The sequence below is a fragment of the Pristis pectinata genome, chromosome 10 (assembly GCF_009764475.1).
Source record: "Pristis pectinata isolate sPriPec2 chromosome 10, sPriPec2.1.pri, whole genome shotgun sequence".
Lineage (NCBI taxonomy): Eukaryota > Metazoa > Chordata > Chondrichthyes > Rhinopristiformes > Pristidae > Pristis > Pristis pectinata.
The window spans coordinates 77,048,778-77,075,626 of record NC_067414.1 but is presented as its reverse complement, the minus strand read 5'-3'; the positions used below and the strand labels follow the sequence as shown (position 1 = coordinate 77,075,626).

General features: G+C 45.5%; 1 protein-coding gene across 1 annotated transcript in view; it reads left to right on the top strand.

The window, feature by feature from the left end:
• The window catches only part of sntg2 (syntrophin, gamma 2), a 226,240-nt gene that overhangs the window by 114,384 nt on the left and 85,007 nt on the right, over nucleotides 1–26,849 (top strand). The window contains exon 9 of the mRNA XM_052025436.1: nucleotides 5,945–6,072. Coding sequence (XP_051881396.1) covers nucleotides 5,945–6,072 — 128 coding nt within the window. The remainder of the gene's footprint in view (nucleotides 1–5,944; nucleotides 6,073–26,849) is intronic.

Genomic DNA, 26,849 nt, shown 5'->3' with positions numbered 1-26,849 from the left:
AATAATCCATTTTATTTTTCTCTTATTTAACAATTGTTGCTATGTTTAACAGATTAATTCAATTGATTTTTATGTCCAATACCATTGAAAGGTTTTGCACAATAATAATGTAAACCTCTACAGAATGAGGCTACAAATGTTACAAAGGCTTCTGTTGCAAAGTTCTTTCTCAAACCCTGTAAAAGTATTATTTGCAGACATATTTCTCTTGTGATATACACAACCCAATTGCTGTCTTATACAATCAACAACATCTTTGTGTCCAACTTATGTACGTATCTTAAAATGTCTTTGATTTTTTTAATCAGAATCTACATTTCTGAAGTATTATACATGCTTACATTTTAAACAGATGAAGTCAGATGAGGACTTGGATGAGTCAGTTTATAGCTGGGCTTGGATAATGAAATTCTTGGTGCATTACAGGTCTGCCCAAAAGTTTGCAAACAATTGCAAAGGAGATTGGAGAAACCATCTTGGCTTGGAACCCATTCTTTTGGGCATGGAATGATGGGAAATTCCATTACTCCACCTCTGTGGAGCCAACCATGATGCCGCATGTGATGTCTCAGCTTCCACTGCAAAACTAGCAGAAGATACTCAGTGTCCAGGTGCCGCAGAAGAAGCTCAGACTTCAGTTGTGCAAGCTCAGACCACTGCCATTACTGTTCCATATAGTACAGTGCAAAGAAACCTAGAGTCTTACAGTGACCAGTAATCTGTCCAGCAACATATTACAAGTACTGCTGTGGTGCTGTTCCAGATGAGTGACAGCAGTACCTGTGATACATTGTTCTCTTTCAGGTGACCCCATTTGTGATCCCACAAGAAATATTCCACCAGTACTGTTTCTGTTGCCCATCAGACAGGCAGCCCAAACTGCCACCACTAATACTGAGATGGTGTAGATTGAAGTCAGGTTGAAAGTCTCGGGGAACACTGGGAAACCAAAGCCAAGAAGAAAAGAGGCAGTGAGATAATGTGCAAGATTGATTGATTGTTAATTAGCATGGGTTAATTTATATATTTGGCTTCAACTGTTATTTTTGCTCATGCCTTTTATTTTGGCAAAATGGTCAAAGTGACATTTTGCAAGCCAGCAACAGGGGGAAGATAACATCTGCTTATTGTTAGTTCAGTCTAAGGAATGTTCTTGTTTGACACCCTCCTTCAAGAGAAGCACCATGAATCTTAACCACTAACATTAAGAGATCCTCCACACAGGTCCAGACTGCAGAATCAGCAGTTCAGGTACCAGTATATGGCAGTGTGACAATAGTTTATAGATATTGCCCTCATATGCATAGATTGCACAGAACCAAGGGACACATGGTTAAGGGACTGTTCTGATTACCCAAATGCCATTACTTCATCTTCAAAATGAAGATGCTGCTGCGGACTGAAGACAATATGAATGCTGTCGGATTACCAGCTGTTGACCTGGATATTGTGCTACCATGGCCATTGACATTGAGGAAGTGATATATCTTCCATTTCTAGCGCATTGCTCCTTTAACATGTGTTGTCCTCAAAGAAACATCCATGCCATGAATACTACCTTCTACTCGGGGGCAGTCTTTTCAAAACTAAGTGCTCATTCCTCTTGCCGCTCTTTGTCAGGAGCAACATTGGAATGGAGAACATCCATGAATTCACCTATGGGATATCATCTGGCATTCAGTATGACAGATATTTCCAACTCCAACTTGGAAGGACCCTAAATCATCAAAGCTTATGGTGACTGTAATCCCAAAGGCCATTGGCAAAGTAATTCTCAGATGTTTCTGTGGTTGCTGTACTGACTGGAATGTGGTTTATCTCACTAAAATTGCATATCCCCGATGTACTGTGTTCACCCTTCTAATGAAGGTCCCATTTGGAGACTTGTTTTTCCAAATATCTGAGGCCAATGCAAGCTCCTATGAGAGGAACTGCTTTGATAGGCACATAAATAATGCAGAGAATGGAGGGAAATGGACTTGTGTAGGCAGATGGGATTAGTTTAGTTAGGCTTTTGATTACTAGGTTAATTAGTTTGGCACAACATTGTGGGCCAAAGGGCCTGTTCCTGTGCTGTTCTATGTTCTGTGTTCTTTGAGAGCCCTTGTCTTCATTCTACATTTCCCTCTACTTCGTCATTCTGCACCCAACTCTACTACCTCATCCTACTTTACACGCCCTCTTCTCATTCTCCGTGACATGTTCTGCCTCTTGAGAATGCCTGGAGCTACTGATTATGGCAGAACCTTTAAAGCCACTGTCAACACCTTCAGCTCCCGGCACGCTAAAAAGGTCTAGAAGCTTCAAGCTGAATCAAAACAATACTCAGTAGAAACAAAGATCAACTTGCCTTGAAGATCTCTGTTGTAGCACAGACAGGGTTTATTCTTGCAGCCGAGCACTTTAATCCATGAAAACACATGTTGAACCTGTGCTCATGTCAGTTACTGGCAGAGCATCAGGGAAATAGTTTAGCCCATGATGTGCAAGCAGCAATATTTCTGGAGCATCAGCAATATTCTGTATAGTAACCATGTGCAATTTTGAGAGTCAAGCTGAACACAACCTTATAAATCCAATTTCCTGCCATGATGGAAGGTCTGCAAGTGATTTTCTCAGCAAGAAACACTGTTTCAAGTAACAGTTTTCTCAGCTGGAATATCTGAAGAAGGAGGGCTGCATCAGAAACGAAGCTGACACCCTATATCAGACAGCATCACAGCTGCTATTGGTATTGGTATAGGTATCGGTTTATTATTGTCACTTGTACTGAGGTACAGTGAAAAAGTTGTCTTGTATACCGTTCGTACAGATCAATTCATTACAGAGTGCATTGAGGTAGTGCAGGCTAAAAACAATAACAGAATACAGAGTAAAGTGTCACAACTACAGGGAAGTGCATTGCAGGTAGACAATAAGGTGCAAGGTCAAACAAGGTAGATTGTGAGGTCAAGAGCCCATCTCATCGTGTAAGGGAACCGTTCAATAGTCTTATCACCATGGGATAGAAGCTGTCCTTGAGCCTGGTGGTATGTGCCCTCATGTACTTGTACTCAAGTAGTTATTTGCCCTACTGTTAAGACTGGCCTTTCCTGCTAGGCCCACATAGTTTCTTCGGCACAATTACACATTCCAGTCTTGCAAGGGTGACATCAACAACTCATTACATGCACACGGAGCACAGGAATCTATTTCATGGTGCTAGCTTCAAACTAACTGTAAGGCACCTAAAAACTATGTACTGCATAACTGAATTTTGAGGCCATAATATCAAACGAGTATTGCCCACTGATTGACTTTATGATCTGCATATTTCCAGCAATTGTTAGCATCACTTCCACTAATGTTCTTCTCAATATCACGCTGGTACAATTTACACGATAAATATGCATTGTATAAATATGTATTATAGTAATCTCAGTCTTTGAGGCCAATGTCCAGGCATCCTGCAAGAGGTTGAATCCACGAAAGGTAGCTGGTCCAGACAGCGTACCTGTCCGAGTACTAAAGATCTGTGCGGACCAACTGGCTGGAGTATTTACAGACATATTCAGCCTCTCACTTCTGTGGTCTGAAGTTCCCACCTGCTTCAGAAAGGCATCTATTGTATCGGTGCCCAAGAAGCACGTGGTGACCTGCCTCAATGACTACCATCCAGCAGCTTTTACATCAACTGTAATGAAGTGCTTCGAGAGGTCGGTTATGGCCCGAATCAACTTTTGCCTCAGAGATGACCTGGATCCGCTTCAATTTACCTACTGCCACAGCAGGTCAACAGCAGATGCAATTTCTCTGGCTCGTCACTCTAGTCTGAACCATTTGGACAACAGGAACTTATAAGTCAGGCTGCTGTTCATCAACTGCAGCTCAGAATTCAACCCATCCCATCCAAACTCATCATCAAGCTTCAAAACCTGGACCTCTGTACCTCCTTCTGTAACTGGATCCTCGACTTCCTCATCAGCAGACCTCAGTCAGTGAGGATTGTAACTACATCTCCTCGCTGATCATCAGCACAGGTGCACCTCAAGGCTCCATGCTCTACTCTCATTACATAAATGACTGTGTGGCTGAGCACATTTCCAATGCCATACACAAATTTGCCCACAACACACCTATTGTTGGACAAATCACAGGTGGTGATGAGTCAGCATACAGGAGCGAGATAGGACACCTGGTTGAGTGGTGCTGCAACAATTTCCCATTGTCAGCAAAACTAAAGAGCTGATTGCTGACTTCAGGAAGGGGAAGGAGGGCGAACATGTGCCAGTCTACATTGGGTGATCAGCAGTGGAGAGAATCAGCAGCTTTAAATTCCCCGGCATTAACATATCGGATGACCTGCCCTGGGCCCAGCACATAGATGCAATCGAAAGGAAGCATGCCAACATTTTTATTTTCTTAGGAAGTTAAGGAGGTTCGGTATGTCACGAACACTCTGACAAACTTCTACAGATGTACTGTTGAAAGTATCCTGATGATTGTATCATGGTCTGGTATGGCAATTCGAACGCACAGGAATGTAAGAAGCTGCGGAGAGTAGTGGATTCTGTCCAATACATCACAGGCACATCCCTCCCCACCATCGGTAGTATCTACAGGAGGCACTGCCTCAAGAAGGCAACATCCATCATCAAAGATCCCCACCATTTGGGCCATGCCATCTTCTCGCAGCTACCATCGGGCAGGAGGTACAGAAGCCTGAAGTCCCACACCACCAGGTTCAAGAAGAGCTACTTCTCTTCAACCATTTGATTTTTGAACCAACCAGCATGACCCTAATCACTACAGTTTAGCAACACTATGACCACTCTGGTCATTTTGCACTAAAATGGACTTTGTTTTTTTTTGTTCTAATTGTTTTTTTCTTGTAACAATTGTGCATAATTTATGTTTAATTTATACTTTTCTTGTGAATGCTGCTTATATGATGCTACGTGCCTGTAATGCTGCTGCAAGGAAGTTTTTCACTGCACCTGTGCATACATGTAACTTGTGTATATGACAATAAACTCGACTTTGACTTTGACTTTGAATATGATCTGGGAAGAAAATTATCACCTGTAGTGCATACATAATGGGTGTTGCCTTCTTTGTTTTTCCTCAGTTGTTAAATATCTTCAACATTACAATCGAAGAGGTAACTGGCATAAACTAAGCATAAATACTGAAAAGAAACCACTCAATTTAAGGATCTTAAGGGTCATCCACATGTTGATGAATCAGAGAGTCAGAGAGTCGTACAGCACAGAGACAGGCTTCTTGGTCTCCGAGTCCATGCCAACCATTCAGCCCATCCTCACTGAACCTGTTTGCCCACACTAGATCCATATCCTACTAAAAAGTGTAAAAAGAAACTCTTTGTTATTCTGCATTGTCACTTTAGCATCTCTATTTGAAGTACTTCAGATTGCACTATAAACCATGCTGCTGTTTTGCACTCATTGTTGTATTCATTATTGTATTTATTATTTACAATGCATGCTGTTTACTCTGTGAGCTTCATGCAAACAAGCAATTTCATTGCACCCTGGTGTATATGACAATAAAGTAATCTAATCTAAACTTAACCTTCATATTCCCTATTAAAATCTTTCATCTCACCTTGAATTTAGCTTTAGATATCCCTATGATGGGAAAAAGGATTCTATCTAACCTATCTATGCCTCTCATAATTTTAAAGTACCTCTAACATGAGGTATGTGAAATATTAAATATGTAAGCTTATATCTTCTTGAACATGAGTCAGAACATATTTCTGAATCTTTAGTTGTTATAGTTGCCAGAAATTACAACCCTCTGCAGTTTAAAAAAGAATCATTTATGTTATTTTATGAAATTTGATTGTTAATACTGTGAATTGTCCTGCTATAGTCTCACAAGATGCATTGCAGTATTTCTAGATTAACTTGCGCTTCTGATGTGTCTAATTTATTCTATGCAGGCTCCGTCATCACCTTCTTCACCTTCAGCTAACGAACCAAAATATGAGAAGCGTTGGTTAGATGCCTTATCAATCCCTTTGTCAATGGCTCGAGTCTCAAGATACAGAGCTGGACCAGATCAATTAAGGTTTGTAATCCTGAGAGACAAAGACTGAGCATACTGAAACACTTCTGATATTGTTTATGAATTGATGTTTAGTTACATTATGGGACAGAGTCACTTACAATGATGATAAATGATTGTATTTCTATAACAATGTATAAAGTCCCCCAAGATGCAGTTTTCCTTAGATTAGTTGTATGTGGTAGGAAGTTATTTGAAGAAAAGTTAAATATAAAAGTTTCTTGCCTGACTGGCCAGCAGCAGATTCACAAATACCAGCATTTAATCAAGCAGCAGCCCAATAAAATACTCATTTGAAAAATAATTGTAGGAATGTGAAATTGGGCCTAAGACCAGTTTTTAATTATTAACAAATTGCCTGCAAGTTTCACGCAGACACGGGAGAATGTACAAACTCCTTACAGACAGCAGCGGGAATCGAACCCCAATTGCTGGCGCTGTAATGAGCTACCCATTTTCAGTTTGCCAGCTACAGCTTGAAATAGTGGATGCCTCATAGGAGTTGTTCAATATTCATGTTATTGGGAAGAGGAAGGAAAAATGCCAGGAATGCCACGTTGCACCAGAGGAAGAATGCACCCAACCCCTTTTGTTTCCTGTTGTTTCTGGAAGTAAAAGCAAAGTCAAAGTAGAGGCTAGGGTTGTTCAGCAGGTTGTGATTGTAGTGCAGGCTGTAATTTGACCAGAAAGTGAATTCCAAGATAGCACACTAATACCCGAGCCTATTACAAAGTATCTTTCAATTTTTATGCTTCAGGCTCATTCTAAGGTGCCGTATGAAACACGGTGATTTGTGCTCAGTTAATAGTGCACAGATGTTCTAAGCAAGTAACAGATGCATTGTATTGCCACAAATAGCAACTTTGTTACTTTCCCCATGGACAACCAGCTAGAAAGGATCTGCACTTGTATTGTATCTCATCTTTTCAGGACATCCCAAAGTGCTTCATAGCCAACGGAGCTTTTTTGAAGTATGATCAAACCGTATTTTAACACATCTCTTGATGTACAGGACAATACAGACAGCATCTGTGTAGCCCTAAGTGTTTCTATGTACAATAACTATTTAAGAATCACACTAGTCTATGCTCCATCAATTCACAGAGCATCTGTGACCTTTGCATAAGTCTTAGCATCATACAGCAAAGTAACAGGCTATTCGGCCCATCAAATCCATGCCATCCATCAAACACCCATTCACACAAAATCTACACTAATCCCATTTTATTTTCTCCATATTCTCATCAACTCTCTCAGATTCTACCATTCACCTACAATTAGGGCAATTTACAATGTCCAATTAACCTAACAACCCACAGGTCTTTAGGATGTGGGAGGAAACTAGAGCAGGGTTGTTTTTCACATCGGAGGCCTATGACCAGTGGTGTGTCGCAGGGATCAGTGGTGTTGTTTGTCAGGTACATTAACGAATTGGATGACAATGTGGATGGCATTATTAGTATATTTGTGGATGAAACCAAAATTAGTGGTGTGGTGAACAATGAAAGAGGTTGTCTCAGGTTACAATGATCAACTGGGAAAGTGGTTAAAGAGATGGCAGATGGAATTTAACTCAAACAAATGCAAAGTGATGCAATTTGGGAAGTTAAATCTGCGCAAGACATGCACAGTGAATGATATGACCCTGGGGAGTGTTGTAGAACAAAGAGACCTCAGGGTACAAGTACATAGAAAGTGGTGACACAGTTAGACAGGATGGGTAAGAAAGTGTATGGTGTGGCGACTCACCTTACCAGAATCGAACCGGCTCCCGAGATCGCGAGCGTCGTTGGAGGCCCCGACCCAAGATGGCACGGGGCCCTCCTCCTTCTCAATCGTTGGGCTGGGAAAGCCTGCGGGTGGGAAGGTCAGGTGACCCGCGCGTGATGTCAGCGCGGGAACTGAAGCGTGGGAAGAGTTCGAGAATAAAAGGCACACCGCGCCCCTGTCAAGCAATCGACTTCTGACTCCAAGCAACTGACTCTGTGTCTTTATTTTATAATAGTGTAGCTAGCCACTACATTGGTGACCCCGACGGGCCCAAACATTTTTGGACCCACGATGTCTGCACAGCAAGAGGTATAGGCAGTAGTCCTTAAACTGCCCACCTTTTGGACCCTCCGGCCACGTGTCTGGTTCGACCAGGCCAAGGCCCAGTTCCAGGTTTGCCAGCTCACCGGGGACGACACCAAGTACTACTACGTGGTGAGCACCCTCGACCAAGACACCACAGCCCAGGTCGAGGACTTCATCCAGGCGCCCCCGCAGGAGGAGAAGTATGATAATTTCAAGACCCTCCTTCTTGAGACTTTCGGCCTTTCCCAACGCAAATGGGCCTCCCGCCTCCTCCACCTCGAGGGGTTGGGTGACAGACCCCCTTCTGCGCTCATGAACGAGATGTTGGCCCTGGCAGACGGCCACAAACCCTGCCTGATATTTGAGCAGGCCTTCCTGGAGCAGTTACCCGATGACATCCACCTGCTCCTGGCGGATGCCGACTTCAGCAACCCCCAGAAGGTGGCTGCCCGTGCTGATGTCCTTTGGCGGGCGAAGAAGGAGAGCGGGGCATCTGTCGAGCGCGTTGCCATGCCACGTACCCAGCGGCCCAGCAGGCCAGACCCAGCAATTGACCACACTCCGCCTGCCACCAGGTCTGAGACACCGACCGACCAATGGTGTTTCTACCACCAGCGGTGGGGCGCAGACGCCCACAGGTGTCGGCCACCATGCAGGTTTCCGGGAAACGCCAGGGCCATGGTGGCTATGGTGGCTGGCCACCCGGATAGCCTCTTGCATGTGTGGGACAGGCGTTCCGGCCGTCATTTCCTGGTAGATACCGGAGCCAAGGTCAGCGTCATGCCTCCCAACAGCCACGAGACTCGCAACCGCACACCAGGACCCGCCCTCAGAGCTGCCAACGGCAGCGCCATCTGGACCTTTGGCACCCGTTCAGTGCAACTCCAGTTCAGCACCAGCAACTTTACCTGGAAATTCACCCTGGCTGCCGTTGCACAACCACTCCTCGGGGCAGATTTCCTTCGCGCCAACAGTCTGCTGGTTGACCTGCGGGGTAAGCGTTTGGTACATGCCAGGACCGTCCAAACGTTCTAGTTGGGTGAGGCCAAGCTACCGGCCCCACACCTCGACTCCATCACCATGTCGACCAACAAGTTCGCTGGGGTCCTGGCAGAGTTCCCGTCTGTACTAACACCCCAGTTCTCCACCACCTTACCCAAGCACGGCATCCAGCATCACATCCCCACCCAGGGCCCACCCCTCCACTCCCGCACCCGACGGCTACCCCCGGACAAGCTCCACCTCGTGAAGGAGGAATTTAAGAAGATGGAGGAGTTGGGGATCATCCGCAGGTCGGACAGCCCATGGGCCTCTCCGCTACACATGGTCCCCAAGGCAGCCGGAAGGTGGTGACCCTTTGGCGATTACCGACACCTGAACGACGTAACTACCCCGGACCAGTACCCTGTGCCGCATATTCAGGACTTTGCTGCTAACCTGCATGGGCGGTCCATTTTTTCCAAGGTCGACCTCGTTCGCGGCTATCACCAGATCCTGGTGCATCCGGACGACATTCCAAAGACGGCGCTGATCACACCTTTCGGCATCTTTGAATTCATCCGGATGCCCTTTGGCCTCAAGAACGTTGCTCAGTCCTTCCAACGACTGATGGACGCGGTCGGGCGCGACCTTGACTTCATCTTCATATACCTTGATGACATCTTGATCGCCAGCAGCAACCACCAGGAACATCTCACGTACCTCCGCCAACTCTGTTCTTGCCTGAAGGATTTCAGCTTGACCATCAACCCAGCCAAATGCCAGTTTGGGCTCGAGACAATCGATTGCCTGGGCCATCGGATTGACAAACATGGCGCCTCGCCCCTACCTGCAAAGGTCGACGCCATCCTCCACTTCACCGGACCCACCTCCACCGAGGGCCTGCAGGAATTTCTCGGTATGGTAAACTTTTATCACCGGTTCATACCACCCGCGGCCCGCATCATGCGCCTGTTGTTTGCTCTCCTGTCGGGCGGAAGCAAGGACATTGTTTGGTCAGAGGAGGTTGACACTGCATTCATCAAAACCAAGCAGGCCTTGGCGGACGCAGTCATGTTGGTGCATCCTCGTGCAGACATCCCGACTACCCTCACGGTCAACGCCTCCAGCACAGCGGTCGGAGGCGTTCTCGAGCAGCTCATCAAAGGGCTTTGGCAACCGTTGGCATTCTTCAGCAGACACCTTCGAGCACCAGAGCTCAAATATAGCGCCTTCAACCGCGAGCTGTTGGCGTTGTACCTGGCCATCAGACACCTCCGATACTTCTCAGAGGGCAGGCCATTTACAGCTTTCACCGACCACAAGCTGTTGACCTTCGCTTTCAGCAAGGTCTCAGATCCCTGGTCAGCACAGCAGCAGCGGCACTTGTCGTACATCTCGGAGCACACCACTGACGTCCGCCATCTTTCCAGGAAAAAGAATGTGGTTGCGGATGCACTTTCACAGCCCACCATCCAAGTTTTGTCCCAGGGGGTGGATTTCGGCACCTTGGCAGAGGCACAACAAACGGACATGGAGATTCCCAGCTATCGCACCGCAGTCCCGGGCCTGCAACTGCAAGGCCTACTGGTAGGCCCCGGCGAACGCACCCTGATCTGCAATATCTCTGCCGGTAAACCCCGTCCCATCGTTCCAGCTGCCTGGCATCGACGTGTGTTTGATTCCATCCGTGGCCTGGCACACCCATCCATCCAGACTACTGCTTGGATGGTGTCTGACTAGTTCATCTGGCATGGCCTGCGTAAACAGGTTTCCGAATGGGCCCAGTCCTGCACACACTGCCAAACCTCAAAAGTACAGCAGCATGTCAAGGCCCCTCTGCAGGACTTTCAACCTACCCACCGGAGGTTCAACCATATTCATGTCGACATTGTCGGTCCCCTCCCAGTCTCCCGAGGAGCGTGGTACCTCCTCACGATTGTCGACCGCTTTACCCGGTGGCCCGAAGCCATCCCTCTCGCAGACACCTTCACCAAGTCCTGCACACGGGCCCTTTTGTCAACTTGGGTGGCCCGTTTCGGTGTCTCGGCCCATATCACCTCAGACAGGGGAGCTCAAATCACCTCCAGCCTGTGGTCTGCTGTTGCCGACTTGTGGGGTTCCCAGATCCACCTCACCACTGCCTATCACCCGCAATCCAATGGGCTGGTGGAGAGGTTCCATTGACACCTGAAGTCAGCACTCATGGCCCGCCTTAAGGGCCCAACTGGGTGGATGAACTCCCCTGGGTCCTGCTGGGGATACGCACTGCGCCAAAAGAGGACCTGCATGCCTCATCCGCGGAGATGGTCTACAGAATGCCCTTGGCCGTCCGGTGCGAGTTCCTACCAGCCCCTCAGGGACCAGAGGAAGAACCTGCTGCGACGCTCGACCAGCTGCACAAGTGGCTTGGCAACCTGGCCCCGATACCCACCTTGCGACACAGACAGGCCCCAACCCGTATGTCAACGTCCCTCCGAGACTGTAAGTTTATCTTTGTCAGGAGGGGCGCGCACCGAACACTGCTGCAGCGGCCATACGAAGGGCCATTCCGGGTCATCGAGAACAATGGGTCTACGTTTGTGCTGGACATTGGGGGGTGCGAAGAGGTTTTTACAATTGACCGGCTGAAGCTGGCTCATTTGGATCTGGACCAACTGGTAGTGGTCCAGCGAGCATGACGCAGGGGCAGGCCACCCAATCATAGTTTATTTAATTCTGGGTTTTGCGACAGTATCGCCAGTTCTGGGGGGGTGGGGGGCGTGGTTATGTGGCGACTCACCTTACCAGTATCAAACCGGCTCCTGAGATTGCGAGCATTATCGGAGGCCCCAACCCAAGATGGCACGGGGCCCTCCTTCTTCTCCATCGTTGGGCTGGGAAGGCCCGCGTGCAGGAAGGTCAGGTGACCTGTGCGTGATGTCAGCGCGGGAACTGAAGCATGGGAACAGTTCGAGAATAAAAGGCACACCGCACCCCTGTCGAGCAATCGACTTCTGACTGCAAGCAACCGACTCCGTGTCTTTATTTTATAGTAGTGTAGCTAGCCGCTACAATGGTATGGTTGCCTTCATTGGTTGGTGCTTTGAGTGCAGCTGCAGAAGAGTTTGATGAGATTGCACTTGGAATACTGTGTGCAGTTCTGGTCACCATGCTATAAGAAGGATGTGATTAAGAATAATAAGATTAATATTAGGCACATGTATATCAAAACACACAGTGAAATGCATCTTAAGCTTGAAAGCTGTGTAAAAGATTCACAGGGATATTACTGGAACTGGAGGGTTTGACTTACAAAGAAAGACTGGATGGGCTGGGATTGTTTCCCCTGGGGCGAAGGAGGCTGGGGGTGTAACATACAGTTTTATAAAATCATGAGGGGCATAGATAAGGTGAATGGTAGGGGAGTATAAAACTCGAGGGAATGGGTTTAAAGTGAGAGGGGAAAGATTTAAAGAGGGCCGGAGAGACAAGTTTTTCACACAGAATGTGGTGTGTATATGGAATGAGCTGCCGGAGGAAATGGTAGAGGCGGGAACAATTACATTTAAAAGACACTTGGACAGGTACATGGTTCAGAGGGATATGGGCCAAATGCAGGCAAAATGGACTAGCTCAGGTAGGCATCTTGGTTGGTATAGACAAGTTGAACTGAAGGTCCGGCTTCCAAGCTGTATAACTCTATGACTCACCTGGAGGAAACCAATGCAATCACAAGGAGAACATGTAAGGTTCACATAGACAGCACTAGAGCTGAGCATGATCCCAGGTAGCTGGTGGTGGAATTAGTACAGCTATACTAATTCTGCCACTGTGTCGTCGAAGTGAGGTCAAGCAGGTAAATGTCCATGTCAAGCACCTTTGCTTCAAGACATTCCATTTTGTCTTTATTTCATGCAGAAAGAATAGTGTTAGGTTGATTTCTTGGAGAACAAAACTAGTGTTTGGAGTCTGTGCCAGTCACAGCTGCACAACAATTATGTGCAGTGTTGTCCTTGTGTGTCATGAGGTAGGCAAATCTACCAGAGTTATTGCAAAGTATTCATATCACCATTTCAACACCCAAAAAGGTTTCAAATTTATCTTCACCTTGTACTGATCTGTCAGATCCCATGCCGGAATATCATACATGACAATAACAGAAACACTCTGAACAGTACCACTGAATAAAAGCCATTTATAATCCTTTCAGTATAATTCTAATGGTTGACTAGTATTTGGTGTTCATACATTCCCTCGGTTACAATCTAGTGGAACGTTCGTATTATTACTTGTTGTAGTGATCTGAGTTTACATTTTGCTCTCTTTTAGAGAGAGGTGCCACAATTAAAATGACTTGTAGCATACGACCATAAGAAAAAGGAAACCCAACTGCTGGCTTTCTGGCACATGCAAGGTCATTTCAACAACCCCTTTGTCCTGGGCTTTCCTTGATCCATGAAAATATATAGAACCATAGAACCATACAACACAAAACAGGCCCTTCGGCCCACCATGCTGTGCCGTCCATCAAACCACCCTCACACTACCTAACCCCTTCCTCCCGCATATCCCCCCATCCCACACTCCTCCATATGCCTATCCAACAAGCTCTTGAACCTGTTCAATGTATCAGCCTCCACCACCACCCCAGGCAGTGCATTCCATGCACCAACCACTCTCTGGGTGAAAAACCTCCCCCTGACATCTCCCCTGAACCTCCCACCCATAACCTTAAAGCCATGACCTCTCGTCTTGAGCATTGGTGCCCTGGGAAGGAGGCGCTGACTGTCTACTCTATCTATTCCTCTCAGTATTTTATATACCTCTATCATGTCTCCTCTCATCCTCCTCCTTTCCAGTGAATAAAGCCCTAGCACCTTAAGCCTCTCCTCATATTCAATACTCTCCAATCCAGGCAGCATCCTGATAAATCTCCTCTGCACCCTCTCCAACGCCTCCATATCCTTCCTATAATGAGGCGACCAGAACTGAACACAGTACTCTAAGTGTGGCCTAACTAGAGTTTTGTAAAGCTGCATCATCACCTCGCGGCTCTTAAACTCAATCCCGCGACTTATGAAAGCCAACATCCCATTGGCCTTCTTAACTGCTCTTTCCACCTGTGAGGCAACTTTCAATGAACTGTGAATATGAACCTCCAGATCCCTCTGCTCCTCCACACTGCCAAGTACCTTGCCATTCACCCAGTACTCTGCCCTGGAGTTTGTCCTTCCAAAGTGTACCACCTCACACTTCTCCGGATTGAACTCCATCTGCCACTTGTCAGCCCAGCTCTGCATCCTATCAATATCCCTCTGTAAGCTCCGACAGCTCTCCACACTATCCACAACACTGCCTATCTTAGTGTTGTCCGCAAACTTACTAACCCAGCCCTCCACCCCCTCAACTAAGTCATCCATAAATATCACAAAAAGTAGAGGTCCCAGAACTGATCCCTGCAGGACACTACTAGTCACTGCCTTCCAATCTGAGGGCACTCCTTCCACCACAACCCTCTGCTTTCTACATGCAAGCCAATTCCTAATCCACACAGCCAAGCTTCCTTGGATCCCTTGGCCTCTGACCTTCTGAAGAAGCCTACCATGAGGAACCTTATCAAATGCCTTACTAAAATCCATGTAAACCACATCCACCGCACTGCCCTCATCAATCTTCCTGGTCACCTCCTCAAAGAACTCTATCAGGCTTGTGAGGCAAGATCTTCCCTTCACAAAGCCATGCTGGCTGTCCCTAATCAGTCCATGATTCTCTAGGTGTTCATAAATCCTATCCCTTAGAATCCTTTCTAACAGCTTACCCACCACAGACGTGAGACTCACCGGTCTATAATTCCCTGGTTTATCCCTATTACCTTTTTTGAACAAGGGGACAACATTCGCAATCCTCCAATACTCCGGCACCATCCCTGTGGACAACGAGGACTCAAAGATCTTTACCAGCGGCTCAACAATCTCCTCCCTAGCCTCTTGAAGCAGCCTGAGGAAAATCCCCTCAGGCCCCGGAGATTTATCTGTTTTAATATTATTTAACAACTTCAACACATCCTCTCTCTTGATATCTACAACCTCGAGAACATTACCCCTACCAGCACTCCCTTCCGCGTCATCAAGACCCCTCTCCCTGGTGAATACCGAAGAGGAGTACTCATTGAGAACTTCTCCCACTTCCGCCGCCTCCAGGCAAATTCTCCCACTTTTGTCCTTAATCGGACCTACCTTTACCCTAGCCATCCTCCTACCCTTCACGTACTTGAAAAAGGCCTTGGGGTTTTCCTTAACCTTACTAGCCAAAGCCTTTTCATGTCCCCTTCTCGCTCTCCTCAGCCCTTTCTTAAGTTCCTTCCTCGCTACCCTATATTCCTCACGGGCCCTGTCTGAACCTTGCTGCTTATACCTCACGTATGCTACCTTCTTCTCCCTAACAAGACGTTCCACCTCTCTCGTCACCCACGGTTCCTTCAATCTGCCATTCCTTCTCTGCCTCACCGGGACATATTTATCCCTAACATCCTGCATAAGATCCCTGAACATCGACCACATCTCCATGGTACATTTTCCTTCAAAAAGGACATCCCAATTTACACTCCCAAGTTCTCTCCTCATAGCCTCGTAGTTCGCCTTTCCCCAATTGAAAAACCTCTTGTGCTCTCTGCACCTGTCCCTGTCCATGACAATTTTAAAGGTTATGGAGCAATGCTCACTGTCCCCCAAATGCTCACCCACCAATAGATCCTTCTTCAAACAAGGAGAGCAAGACTATAAGCAATGTTACAGCTTTGGCAACCTATTCAGATGTGTGTTAATAGTCAAGCATATTAATGACACTTCATTTAGTTTCTGTCCCCTTGAAAGCCCTAATGATACTAATGCTGTATCTATTAGTTAGATTTCACACAGGCCATCTTGAAATCAGGGTGTGCAAATCTGGAAAATACCATTGTGATTAAGTTCTTGCAAATTTTTGGCCTCCATTTTCTTTGGATTCTAGAGTGTCATTGACCAAAAGGATTTTTGTTCCTGGTAATTGTTTTTCCCCCTAGAAGCTTTGGAGAGGGTGCAGAAAAGCTTCACCTGGATGCTAGTTGGATTAGAGGACATGTGCTACAAGGAAAGGTTGGGCTATCGAGCGTTGTTTTCTCTGGAGTGGTGGAAGCTGAGGGGAGATCTGACAGAGGTTTATAAAATTATGAGAGGCATAGATAGAGTAGACAGCTGGTATCTTTTTCCCAGGATCAATATGTCTAATAATAGAGGGTGAGAGACAGCATTTACTGGGAATTATTAGAAATTCATGCTTGTGATACACATTAATGACTTGGATGTGAATGTAGGAGGAATTGGTAAATTGGTTTATTATTGTCACATGTACCAAGATACAGTGAAAAACTTTGTTTTGCATGCCACCCATACAGATCATTTCATCACATCAGTGCATTGAGGTAGTACAAGGGAAAAGCAATTATAGAATGCAGAATAAAGAGTTACAGTTACAGAGAAAATGTCAGGCAAACAATAAGGTGCAAGGCCATAACAAGGTAGATTGTGAGGTCAAGAGTCCATCTTATCGTACCAGGGAACCATTCAATAGTCTTTTAACAGCAGGATAGAAGCTGTCCTTGAGCCTGATGGTACTTGCTATCAGGCTTTTGTACCTTCTGCCCAATGGGAGGGAGAGAAGAGAGAATGAACAGTGTGGGTGAGGTCCTTGATTATGTTGGCTATTTTACTGAGGCAGTGAGAAGTGCAGACAGAGTCCATGAAGGGGAGGCTGGTTTTCGGTATGTGCTGAGCTAGGTCTACAACTTATTTAAAACTTTAGTTTTCAGCACGGTAACAGGCCCTTCCAGCCCAATGAACCCGCACCACCCAATTACACCCATGTAAACCTACTAACCTGTGCGTCTTTGGAATGCGGGAGGAAACGAGCACCTGGAGGAAACCCACGCAGTCACAGGGAGAACATACAAACTCTTTACAGACAGCAGCAGGAATTGAAACCTGATCACTGGCACTGTAATAGCGTTACGCTAACCTTTACGGTGCTGTACTGCCCTCTCTCGGCAGTCTTTTGCGGTCTTAGACAGAGCAATTACCATACCAAGCCATGATGCATCTGGATAGGATGCTTTCTGTGGTGCATTGATAAAAATTGGTGAGTGTCAATGGGGACATGCCGAATTTCCTTTGTCTCCTAAGGAGGTAGAGGTACTGGTGTGCTTGCTCGGTCATGGCGTCCACATAGTTGGACCAGGACTGGCTATTGATGATGTTCACTCTTAGGGACTTGAAGCTCTCAACCCTTTCCACCTCAGCACCATTGATGTAAACATGAATGTGTGCACCACCCCCTCTCTGAAGCCAATGACCAGCCCTTTTGTTTTGTTGACACTGAGGGAAAAGTTGTCATCATGACATCATGTCACTGGACTCTCTATCTCCTGCCTGTACTTTGACTCATCATTATTTGACATTCACCCACTATGGTGCTATCATCTGCAAACTTGTAGATGGAGTTAGAACAGAATCTGACCACGCAGTCATGAGTGTACAGGGAGTAGAGTTGGGGGCTGAGGATACAGCCTTGTGGGGCACCATTCTTGAGGATAACCATGGTGGGGATGTTGCTGCCTATCCTCTCTGATTGCGGTCTGTTAGCCAGGAAGTCAAGGATCCAGTTGCAAAGGGAGTTATTGAGTCCTAGGCCTAGGAGTTTGGAGATGAGTTTGTCTGGAATTATGACATTGAAGGTGGAGCTATAATCAACAAATAGCACTCTGACTTAGGCGTCTTTGTTGTTCAGGTGCTCCAGAGATGAGTGTAGGGCCGGGGATATGATATCCACCGTGAACCTGTTTTGGGTGTAATAAATTGCAATGGGTCAAGGTTGTCTGGGAGGCTGGAGATGATGTGTGTCAAGACCAGCCTCTTGAAGCATTTCTTGATGGTGGATGTCAGAGTCACTCGGTGGTAGTCATTAGGGCATGTTACCTTATTTTTCTTTGGCACCGGAAGGATAGCGGTCTTCTTAAAGCAGATGGGAAGAAGTTAAAGATGTCTGCAAGTACACCACCAGCTGGTCCGTGCAGGATCTAAGGACAGGGACTTCATCCAGGCCAGATGCTTTCTGCGGGTTCACCCTCAGGAAGACTGATGTGACGCCTGCATCATTGACTGTGGGTACAGGTGCATTGGAGGCTGTTGGAGTGGGTCATGACATTTAATTGACCTGTTTGAAACGTGCACAGATTGCATTGAGCTCATTGAGGAGGGATGTGTTGCTGTCTGTGATGCTGCTCGACTTTGCTTAGTGGCCCATTGTAGCATGCAAGTCTTGTCACAACTGATGGCTGGTCTGGGTCTCTATTTTGGTCTGGTCTTGTCTCTTGGTATCCCTGATAGTTTTACAAAAGTTGTACCTAGATTTCCTGTACAGGTCAGGGTCACCCGATTTGAATGCCACAGACCTAGAACAGTAGGGAGTGGACCTCCCGGTTCAACCATAGTTTCCATTTGGGGAACACCCAGATTGGCCTCTTTGGTATTCAGTCCTCAACACACTTGCTGATGAAGTCTGTGACATATTCATTCAGATTGTCCACTGAGTAAATGGTATGATAAGGCCCTGGGGATTGTTGATCAGAGGGACCTTGGGGCACAAGTCTATAGATCCCTGGAAGTGACACACATCTGCATAAGGTAGTGAAGAAGGCATATGAAATGCTTGCCTTCATTGGCTGTGGCATGGTATATAAGAACTGAAATGTTACAACTTTACAGCTGGAGTACTGTGTGCAGTTCTGGTTACCAAGCTATAAGGAGGATGTGTTTGTGCCGGAGAGGGTGCAGAGGACATGTTGCCTGGTTTGAGCATTATGCTTGTAAGGAGAGATTGGATAAGCTGGGCTTGTTTTCCCTGGAGTGGAGCAGGTTGAGGGGTGACCTGATAGAGCAATATGAAATCATGAGGTGGATAGATAGGGTAGGTGGACACAAAAGGGGTGTCTTAGACAAGAGGGGATAGGTTTAAAGCGAGAAGTTGGAGATTTAGAGGAGATGTAAGGATGTAAGGGGGATATTTTTCTACACACACACGCAACAAAGGTGGTTGGAGTCTGGAAGTCACTTCCTGAAGAGTTTTGTATTGGTACTGGCATTGGTTTATTATTGTCACTTGTACCGAGGTACAGTGAAAAACTTGTCTTACGAACCGATCGTACAGGTCATTCATTACACAGTGCAGTCACATTGAGTTAGTACAGAGTGCATTGATGTAGTACAGGTAAAGACAATAACAGTACAGAGTAAAGTGTCACAGCTACAGAGAAAGTGCAGTGCAATAAGGTGCAAGGTCACAACAAGGTAGATCATGAGGTCATAGTCCATCTCATTGTATAAGGGAACAATGGTCTTATCACAGTGGGGTAGAAGTTGCCCTTAAGTCTGGTGATATGTGCCTTCAGGCTCCTGTATCTTCTACCCGATGGTAGAGGAGAGAAGAGAGAATGTCCCAGGTGGGTGGGGTCTTTGATTATGCTGGCTGCTTCACCAAGACAGCGAGAGGTAAAGAGTCCAAGGAGGAGAGGCTGGTGTCTGTAATGCGCTGAGCTGTGTCCACAACTCTCTGCAGTTTCTTGCGATCCTGGACAGAGCAATTGCCGTACCAAGCCATGATACATCCAGATAGGATGCTTTCTATGGTGCATCTGTAAAAGCTTGTGAGAGTCAAAGGGGACAAACCAAATTTCTTTAGCCTCCTGAGGAAGTAGAGGCACTGGTGAGCTTTCTTGGCCATGACTTCTATGTGACTTGACTAGGAAAGGCTGTTGGTGATGTTCACTCCCAGGAACTTGAAGCTGTCAACCCTCTCGACCTCAGCACCATTGATGTAGACAGGTGCATGTACACCGCCCCCTTTCCTGAAGTCAATGACCAGCTCTTTTGTTTTGTTAACATTGTTGTTGTCATGACACCATTCCACTAAGCTCTCTATCTCCTTCCTGTACTCTGACTCATCGCTGTTTGAGATACGGCCTACAACGGTGGTATCATCTGCAAACTTGTAGATGGAGTTAGAGCAGAATCTGGCCACACAGTCATGAGTGTATAGGGAGTAGAGTAGAGGGCTGAGGACGCAGCCTTGTGGGGCACCAGTGTTGAGAATAATCGTGCCGGGGGTATTGTTGCCTATCCTCACTGATTGCGGTCTGTTTGTTAGAAAGTCAAGGATCCAGTTACAGAGGGTCTCGGAGTTTGGTGACAAGCTTACTTGTGATTATTGTATTGAAGGCAGAGCTGTAGTCAATAAACAATAGTCTAACGTAGGTGTCTTTACTGTCCAGATGCTCCAGAGCTGAGTGTAGGGCCAGGGAGATGGCATCCGCTGCAGATCTGTTTCAGTGATAGGCAAATTGCAATGGGTCCAGGTTGTCTGGGAGGCTGGAGTTGATGCGTGCCATGGCCAACCTCTCAAAGCACCTCATGGTGGTGGATGTCAGAGCCACTGGTTGGTAGTCATTGAGGCATGTTACCTTGCTTTTCTTCGGTACTGGGATGATGGTGGTCTTCTTAAAACAGGTGAGAACCTGAGCTTGAAGCAAGGAGAGGTTAAATATGTCCACAAATACTTCTGCCAGCTGATCAGCACAAGATCTGAGCACACGGCCAGGGATACCACCCGGGCCAGGTGCTTTCCTCATGTTCACTCTCTGGAAGACTGATCTTACATCCTCCACTGTGATCACAGGTTCAGCTTCATTGGTGGCTGTCAGGGTGGCTGGTGTCAACCCACTTCCATTCTGGTCAAAATGTGCATAGAATGCATTAAGTTCTTCTGGAAGGGATGTGCTGTTGTTAGCCATGCAGCCCTACTTTGTCTTGTAGCCTGTTATGGCATGTAAGCCCTGCCATAACTGATGGCTGGTCAGGGACTCTATTTTGAGTCTGTATTGCCACTTAGCATCCCTGATAGCTTTCCGAAGGTCATACCTCGATTTCTTGTACAGATCAGGATCACCAGATTTGTGTGCAGCAGTCCTCTCCTTCAGTAGGGAGTGGATCTTTCAGTTCATCCATTGTTTCCTGTTTGGGAACACCCGTATTGTCCTCTTTGGTACACGGTCCTCCACACACTTGCTGATAAAGTCTGTTATGATGGTGGCAGACTCATCAAGGCTGGCAGCTGAGTCTTTGAACATGGACCAGCCCACTGTCTCAAAGCAGTCATGTAGGAACTCATCTGTTTCCTCAGACCAGCACTGCAGTACTCTCCGTACCGGATCCTCCCGTTTCAGTTTCTGTTTGTACGTAGGGAGGAGGAGCACAGCCTGGTGGTCTGATTTCCCAAAGTGAGGATGAGGGGTGGCTCGGAAGGCATCTTTGATGGTTGTATAGAAGTGGTCAAGGGTGTTGGCACCCCTGGTGGAGCAGGAGATGTGCTGATAGTACTTTGGTAACATACTCTTGAGGTTGGCCTAATTGAAGTCCCCTGCAATGATGAAGAGGGCCTCAGGATATCTTGTCTTAAGGCTGTTGACCACGGAGTATAGCTCATTGAGTGCAGGCTTCATGTCCATTTGCGGTGGTGGAGGCACAGAAGACTATAGACCTAATGCAGATAAATGGGATCAGGCCAAAGAACCTGTTTCTGTGCTGTGCGACTTTATCACTCTATGATTCTTAACAACTTTAGTTGTTGCAATTACAATTAAGTTAGAACTTTGAAGTTTAGAATGAATCATCTGATTCATTCACATGTGTTGCTGCTAACTCAGGAAAGCAGTAAAATCCAAATTTGTTTCAAGTGATAAAATCTTGCTGCTGGCAAATATTGAGAGTGATGTTGACTCATTGAATGTATGGAAGAAGAATCTGTAGTTGTGCTTTATTCATGAAATAGGCAGAAGCATTCAGCAATCCTCATACGCTAGCTGCCACTAAGTAGATATCGATGCCGAGAAACATTAGATTAGGCCTATTAAAAGAGAGATGTTGGCTGTGTTCTTTAGCACTGCTGAGAATCAATTTTGCAACAATAAAGTGAAGGATTGCTTAAAAATAATATCATAGACATTCAGGCAGGCAGCACTGTTCAGGAACTGTGACCATTTTGGGGATGAATCACACTTGCTGAAAATTGGACGAGCCCTTCAGATTGCAGTTCATCCTTGCATCTCTGAGACAACTTCCATGTCAGTTGCACACAGGATCACACTGCGCCCTGTGTACGCCTCCTTTGGTAGCCCAGCAGTATCACTAAACAGTACACAGACTTTCCCCCATCCTCAAGTCTCCCTCCAGACCCTTCAATTTTTGATGCTGACCCATCTATTCCCAGTCTAACCCTCTCACCACCCCGGACCAATTCGTAATAAAAGGAAGGATCACTTTAAAACTATAGTCTGGATATTCAGACAGACAGCTCTGTTTACCAAATGTGACTATTTCTGGGTTGGATCATGCCGAATATTCAACCAGCACTTCTGGTTGCATTTCACCCCATGCACACCTGACATAGTTTCTGCATCATTTCTGCATAACAGAGGACCCACTTTCTTGTGTCTCCACTCTCCACCGCCCCCCTTTCATTTCTCAGATCACCAATCTGATCCCAAACCTGCAATCAGGTCTGCAGCTGCCACCCCTCACCCAACCCTTCCAAGTCAGCCTCAGTACCAGGTGCACACTTTTGACCATTAAAGCATTCAGTGCTCTTATAACAAAGGAATTTAGTGATAGAAGATGATTCTAATAAGATTGGTGGTGGATAGGGGCACAGGAAGAGATTGGAAGCAGTAAAGATAACAGAGCTGCCGAGGCTGTCTCTGAAGATAACATATTGGATTAACAATGAGTGTGAATGGGGGAGCTCATGCAGAGCAAAACAGGGAGATTGGTGTCAGAAAGGAGATTGAAACCATGGAGAGGGAGGACAGACTATCAAAAGACAGAGTGTGATTGGAGAGGAGGAATATTTCATGTTCAGACTCATTTGCAATATTCAAGGAAGATCCTGAAATGAAGAAAGGGAGGGAGCAAGTGATGCTGAGTTTACATTTGCATCCATTTTCATCAAGGTGCTTATCCGAAGTTTGTGGAATGCCCTATGCTTTTGCATACATTATTGGGTGCAGGTAAATTATATAAATACATATGGTAATTAATTTTGCATGCACACCAGGTGAATGTACTTTTCATATTATAAGTGCATGTAAAAAGTTTAATAGAGAAGTCCTTATGATCCAATAAATGATCTTCCTCCGCCAACTTAACACACTCAAAGAAAAGGTCACCAACATTATTTTACTACTTAAACATAAGAAATAGCTGTCACAGAATACATAGTCTCTCAAGCCTTCTGATTTCAGGGGTGAACTGCAACATACAGCCCTTATAAGTTATGCATGTTATACATACATGTCATTGACCAAAGATGAAATTTTCACCCCAGCGAGACAAACCATATTCTCAGCACTTATCTCCTTCAATCTTTCTCAGAATCATTTAGGTTTTAATGAAATCACATTTTATATTCTACATTCCAAGGTGTTTAATAAACTCAATTTCTTCTTGAAGGACATCCCCCTTGTCCCAGGAATCAATCAAGTGGGCACTCTACTGATGGCAATTTTGTCTGAAGATGTTTAGCCTGATTGGATCTACGTTGTCTGGAACATATTTGGGCTTACTAGGGTTTTTACTGCAGCAGAAAACCTCAGCCCTGCTGTTAAGTTTGGCCTTTTTTAACTCCAAGACATTGTTCAAATAATCTGATAGTAACCTGCCCACAACAAATAGGAGTATTGTTTGGACATGTGAGCAAGAGTCAAAAATGGGAGCTCCAATACCATAAGGATGCAGAAGGCTGTACTTGGCATAGTTAGTATTGGAGGTGTCAGCCTGGAGTGTCATGGCAAGATGTGGAAGACCATATGGATTCAAAGTACATAATTTAAGAAATTTACCTGGCCCTCTCCTGTCCATTCACTGTTTGAGTGGATCACCTCTGCCCAAATCTAGAAATAAAAGATTGCTCTCCAACCCCAATGACATCAACAGGGCAAGATTCTTCACATAAATTAGGCCCAACAAGGTGGTCCTCCTGTGCTTGCTATCAGTCCAATGATGGTACAAAGAGCTGGAACATGTTGAATCCACCATATTAATGTTTTCCAACTGCTCCATTCTTGCTGGGCCATCAAGGGAAGGGGAATAAAGATCAATTCTATAGTGAGGTGAGGTGAGCTTTCTTCCATGCACTGTGCACAGTGAAATTGGAAACCATTTCCTTACAAATGCTGCACAGCCTTATGACAATTTTGGGCACGTCACATTTTGAACAACAAATATTTAAAATATAACACTGCATGTTGTTAATGGTTCTTTAGTCAGATGCAAACATTCTAATTAGTCACCGAGTCTTGAAGTGTAAAGACACAATAACTATTTTGTGTGTTATTGGGCCAATAGATTGAGATAGTGATTAACAATGGAAATAACAAGCAATCTCCTGGAGGAACTCAGTGGGTCAGGCAGCATCTGTGGGGGAAGAGGAATTGTCCTGACGCAGGGTTTCGATCCGAAATGTTGACATTTCCTCTCCCCCCAACAGATGCTGTTCGACCCGCTGATTTCCTCCGACAGATTGTTTGTTGCCCCAGATTCCAGCATTTGCACTCTCTTGTGTCAACAGTAGAAATAAATTCCAAAATCAGTCTTGAATCTTCTGAAGGGAAGATATCATTTTGATTCACATGGTTCAGAGTGGATCCTTTGGCTTCTTACCCTTAATTATGCAGTTTTCATAAACCCTCTTTCACCGTGTTGCAAGATACAACACGTGCAGCTCCTGACCCATCAGTGAAAGCTTTGCACCCGTCACTGCCCAATAAGGTACATTACTATTGTTTCCCATCTGTCATTGCACAGGTACCAGCTGTGCCTGGCATATCATCATGGGACATGTACTCAAGTCAGACTGGCTCTGGAACCCACATCCCAAACATGGTACAAGGTGACTCAGAGCACTAAATACAAGTCATAAACTTCAGTCAGATGGGATCCAATAAAGAAACCACAGGAAAATGAGTCCGGAGATAAGTTTTGATGATTATTTTCCAACATTCAATAAAAAGCAGAGTTATGCCTGCAGACTGGAAAATGGAAGGTGTTAAAAAAAAAGGAGCAAGAAATGGAAAAGAGAATGATGTACCAATTAATTTGTCATTGGCTGGTCAAAAAGAATCACAAGGGCACAGCAATTTCTCATTAAAGTGTATGATCCAAATGGAATATCCAGTGTGGATTGAAAACTGATAGAAATCACAAGATCACAAAATAAAGTTAGATGTGCTTTATCCTGGTATGCAGTGCCCACCAGCGTACTATGGACTGTGAATTTCAATGAGTGAAGGATATTGCTGGAATAAGGACAAGGGTGCAGCTTCATATTAAATTAAATAGATGTTAGTAATTTAATAAAAATGAGGAATTAAGTAAGTGAAATTAAGACAGGCAAGATGATGCCTTGCAGCTGTAGTTTGTGGGAACAAATGGAAACTAGTGCAATCCATGCAAAAGTAAGTGTTTGCAGCTTCATGAAATTCAGCTCAGAATTGATGACCTTGTGTCCAAGATTCAGAAACTGTGGTACATCAGGGAGGGGAAAGATTACCTGGATATTGATTGATGAGGTAGTCACACATCTTAGGCTAAGTACTGCAGAATTGCTCAGTTAAGAGCGACAAAAAATCTGCTGGAGGAACTCAGCGGGTCGAGCAGCATCTGAGGGAGGAAAGGAATTGTCGACGTTTCAGGTTGAAACCCTGTGTCAAGAGTGAGAGGATGGTGTTATTACGTGTGAGGCATGCATGGCAATCCAGAAGGTAGCAGTGGAGGAAGCTCTGTCTTTGCACTTGTCCAATATGTACACAATTCTCGCAGCTTGTGTAAATGAGAGCAGAGAATGCATGGGAAGTGAGCAAATTGAATGCAGCACTGTGGTTTGGGGCTGTTCAAGTTGGGGGGTTGGAAAGGAAAATAATACTGATGAGAGACAATCTAGTTAGGGGGATACAAATTTGCAATAGCAAAGGTAAAGCCATCTCTGAAAAAAAAACTTGGCGGGGAATGATGCATTCATCATGGACTGTGTGGGAACCAAAACATAGATTGGCTAAAGAATCAGGTTCTGCTGAATGAATATAAATGCTTACTGTGCAAATTAAAAAGAAGAACCACAAAGATAATAACCCCTATGTTACTGTGCAAATGTGCAAATTGGCAAAGGGTCAATGAGATCAGAGTGCTGAATGCATGGTTCAAAGGTTGGCATTGGAGATATGGGCTTCAATTCATGGGGCACTCGTCACAGTACATGGGAAAGAGAGAACTATTCCTTTGGGATGGCCATTGTCTCAGTGAGACTGGATCATATTAAGATTTAAAATAATCAGTGAAGGTGGCTTGGGAATGTGCCTGGGGAGATGTTGTGGGAAAAGGTTCTTTCGGGTCTCAAAGGCAGAGGAATCCAGACACAATCTTTAGATTTTAAAAAGAATTTATTTACAAGGACAAACGTAGGAACAGAATGAACAGGAACGGATGCACACTCACACACATGCACTCAGGTAATCGTGAAACATGAGGGGAGTCGCAACGGGGGTGAAGTGCGCACACACACACCCACAGAGTAAACTAGTTACAAATGGTCAGGGAAAAACACAATAT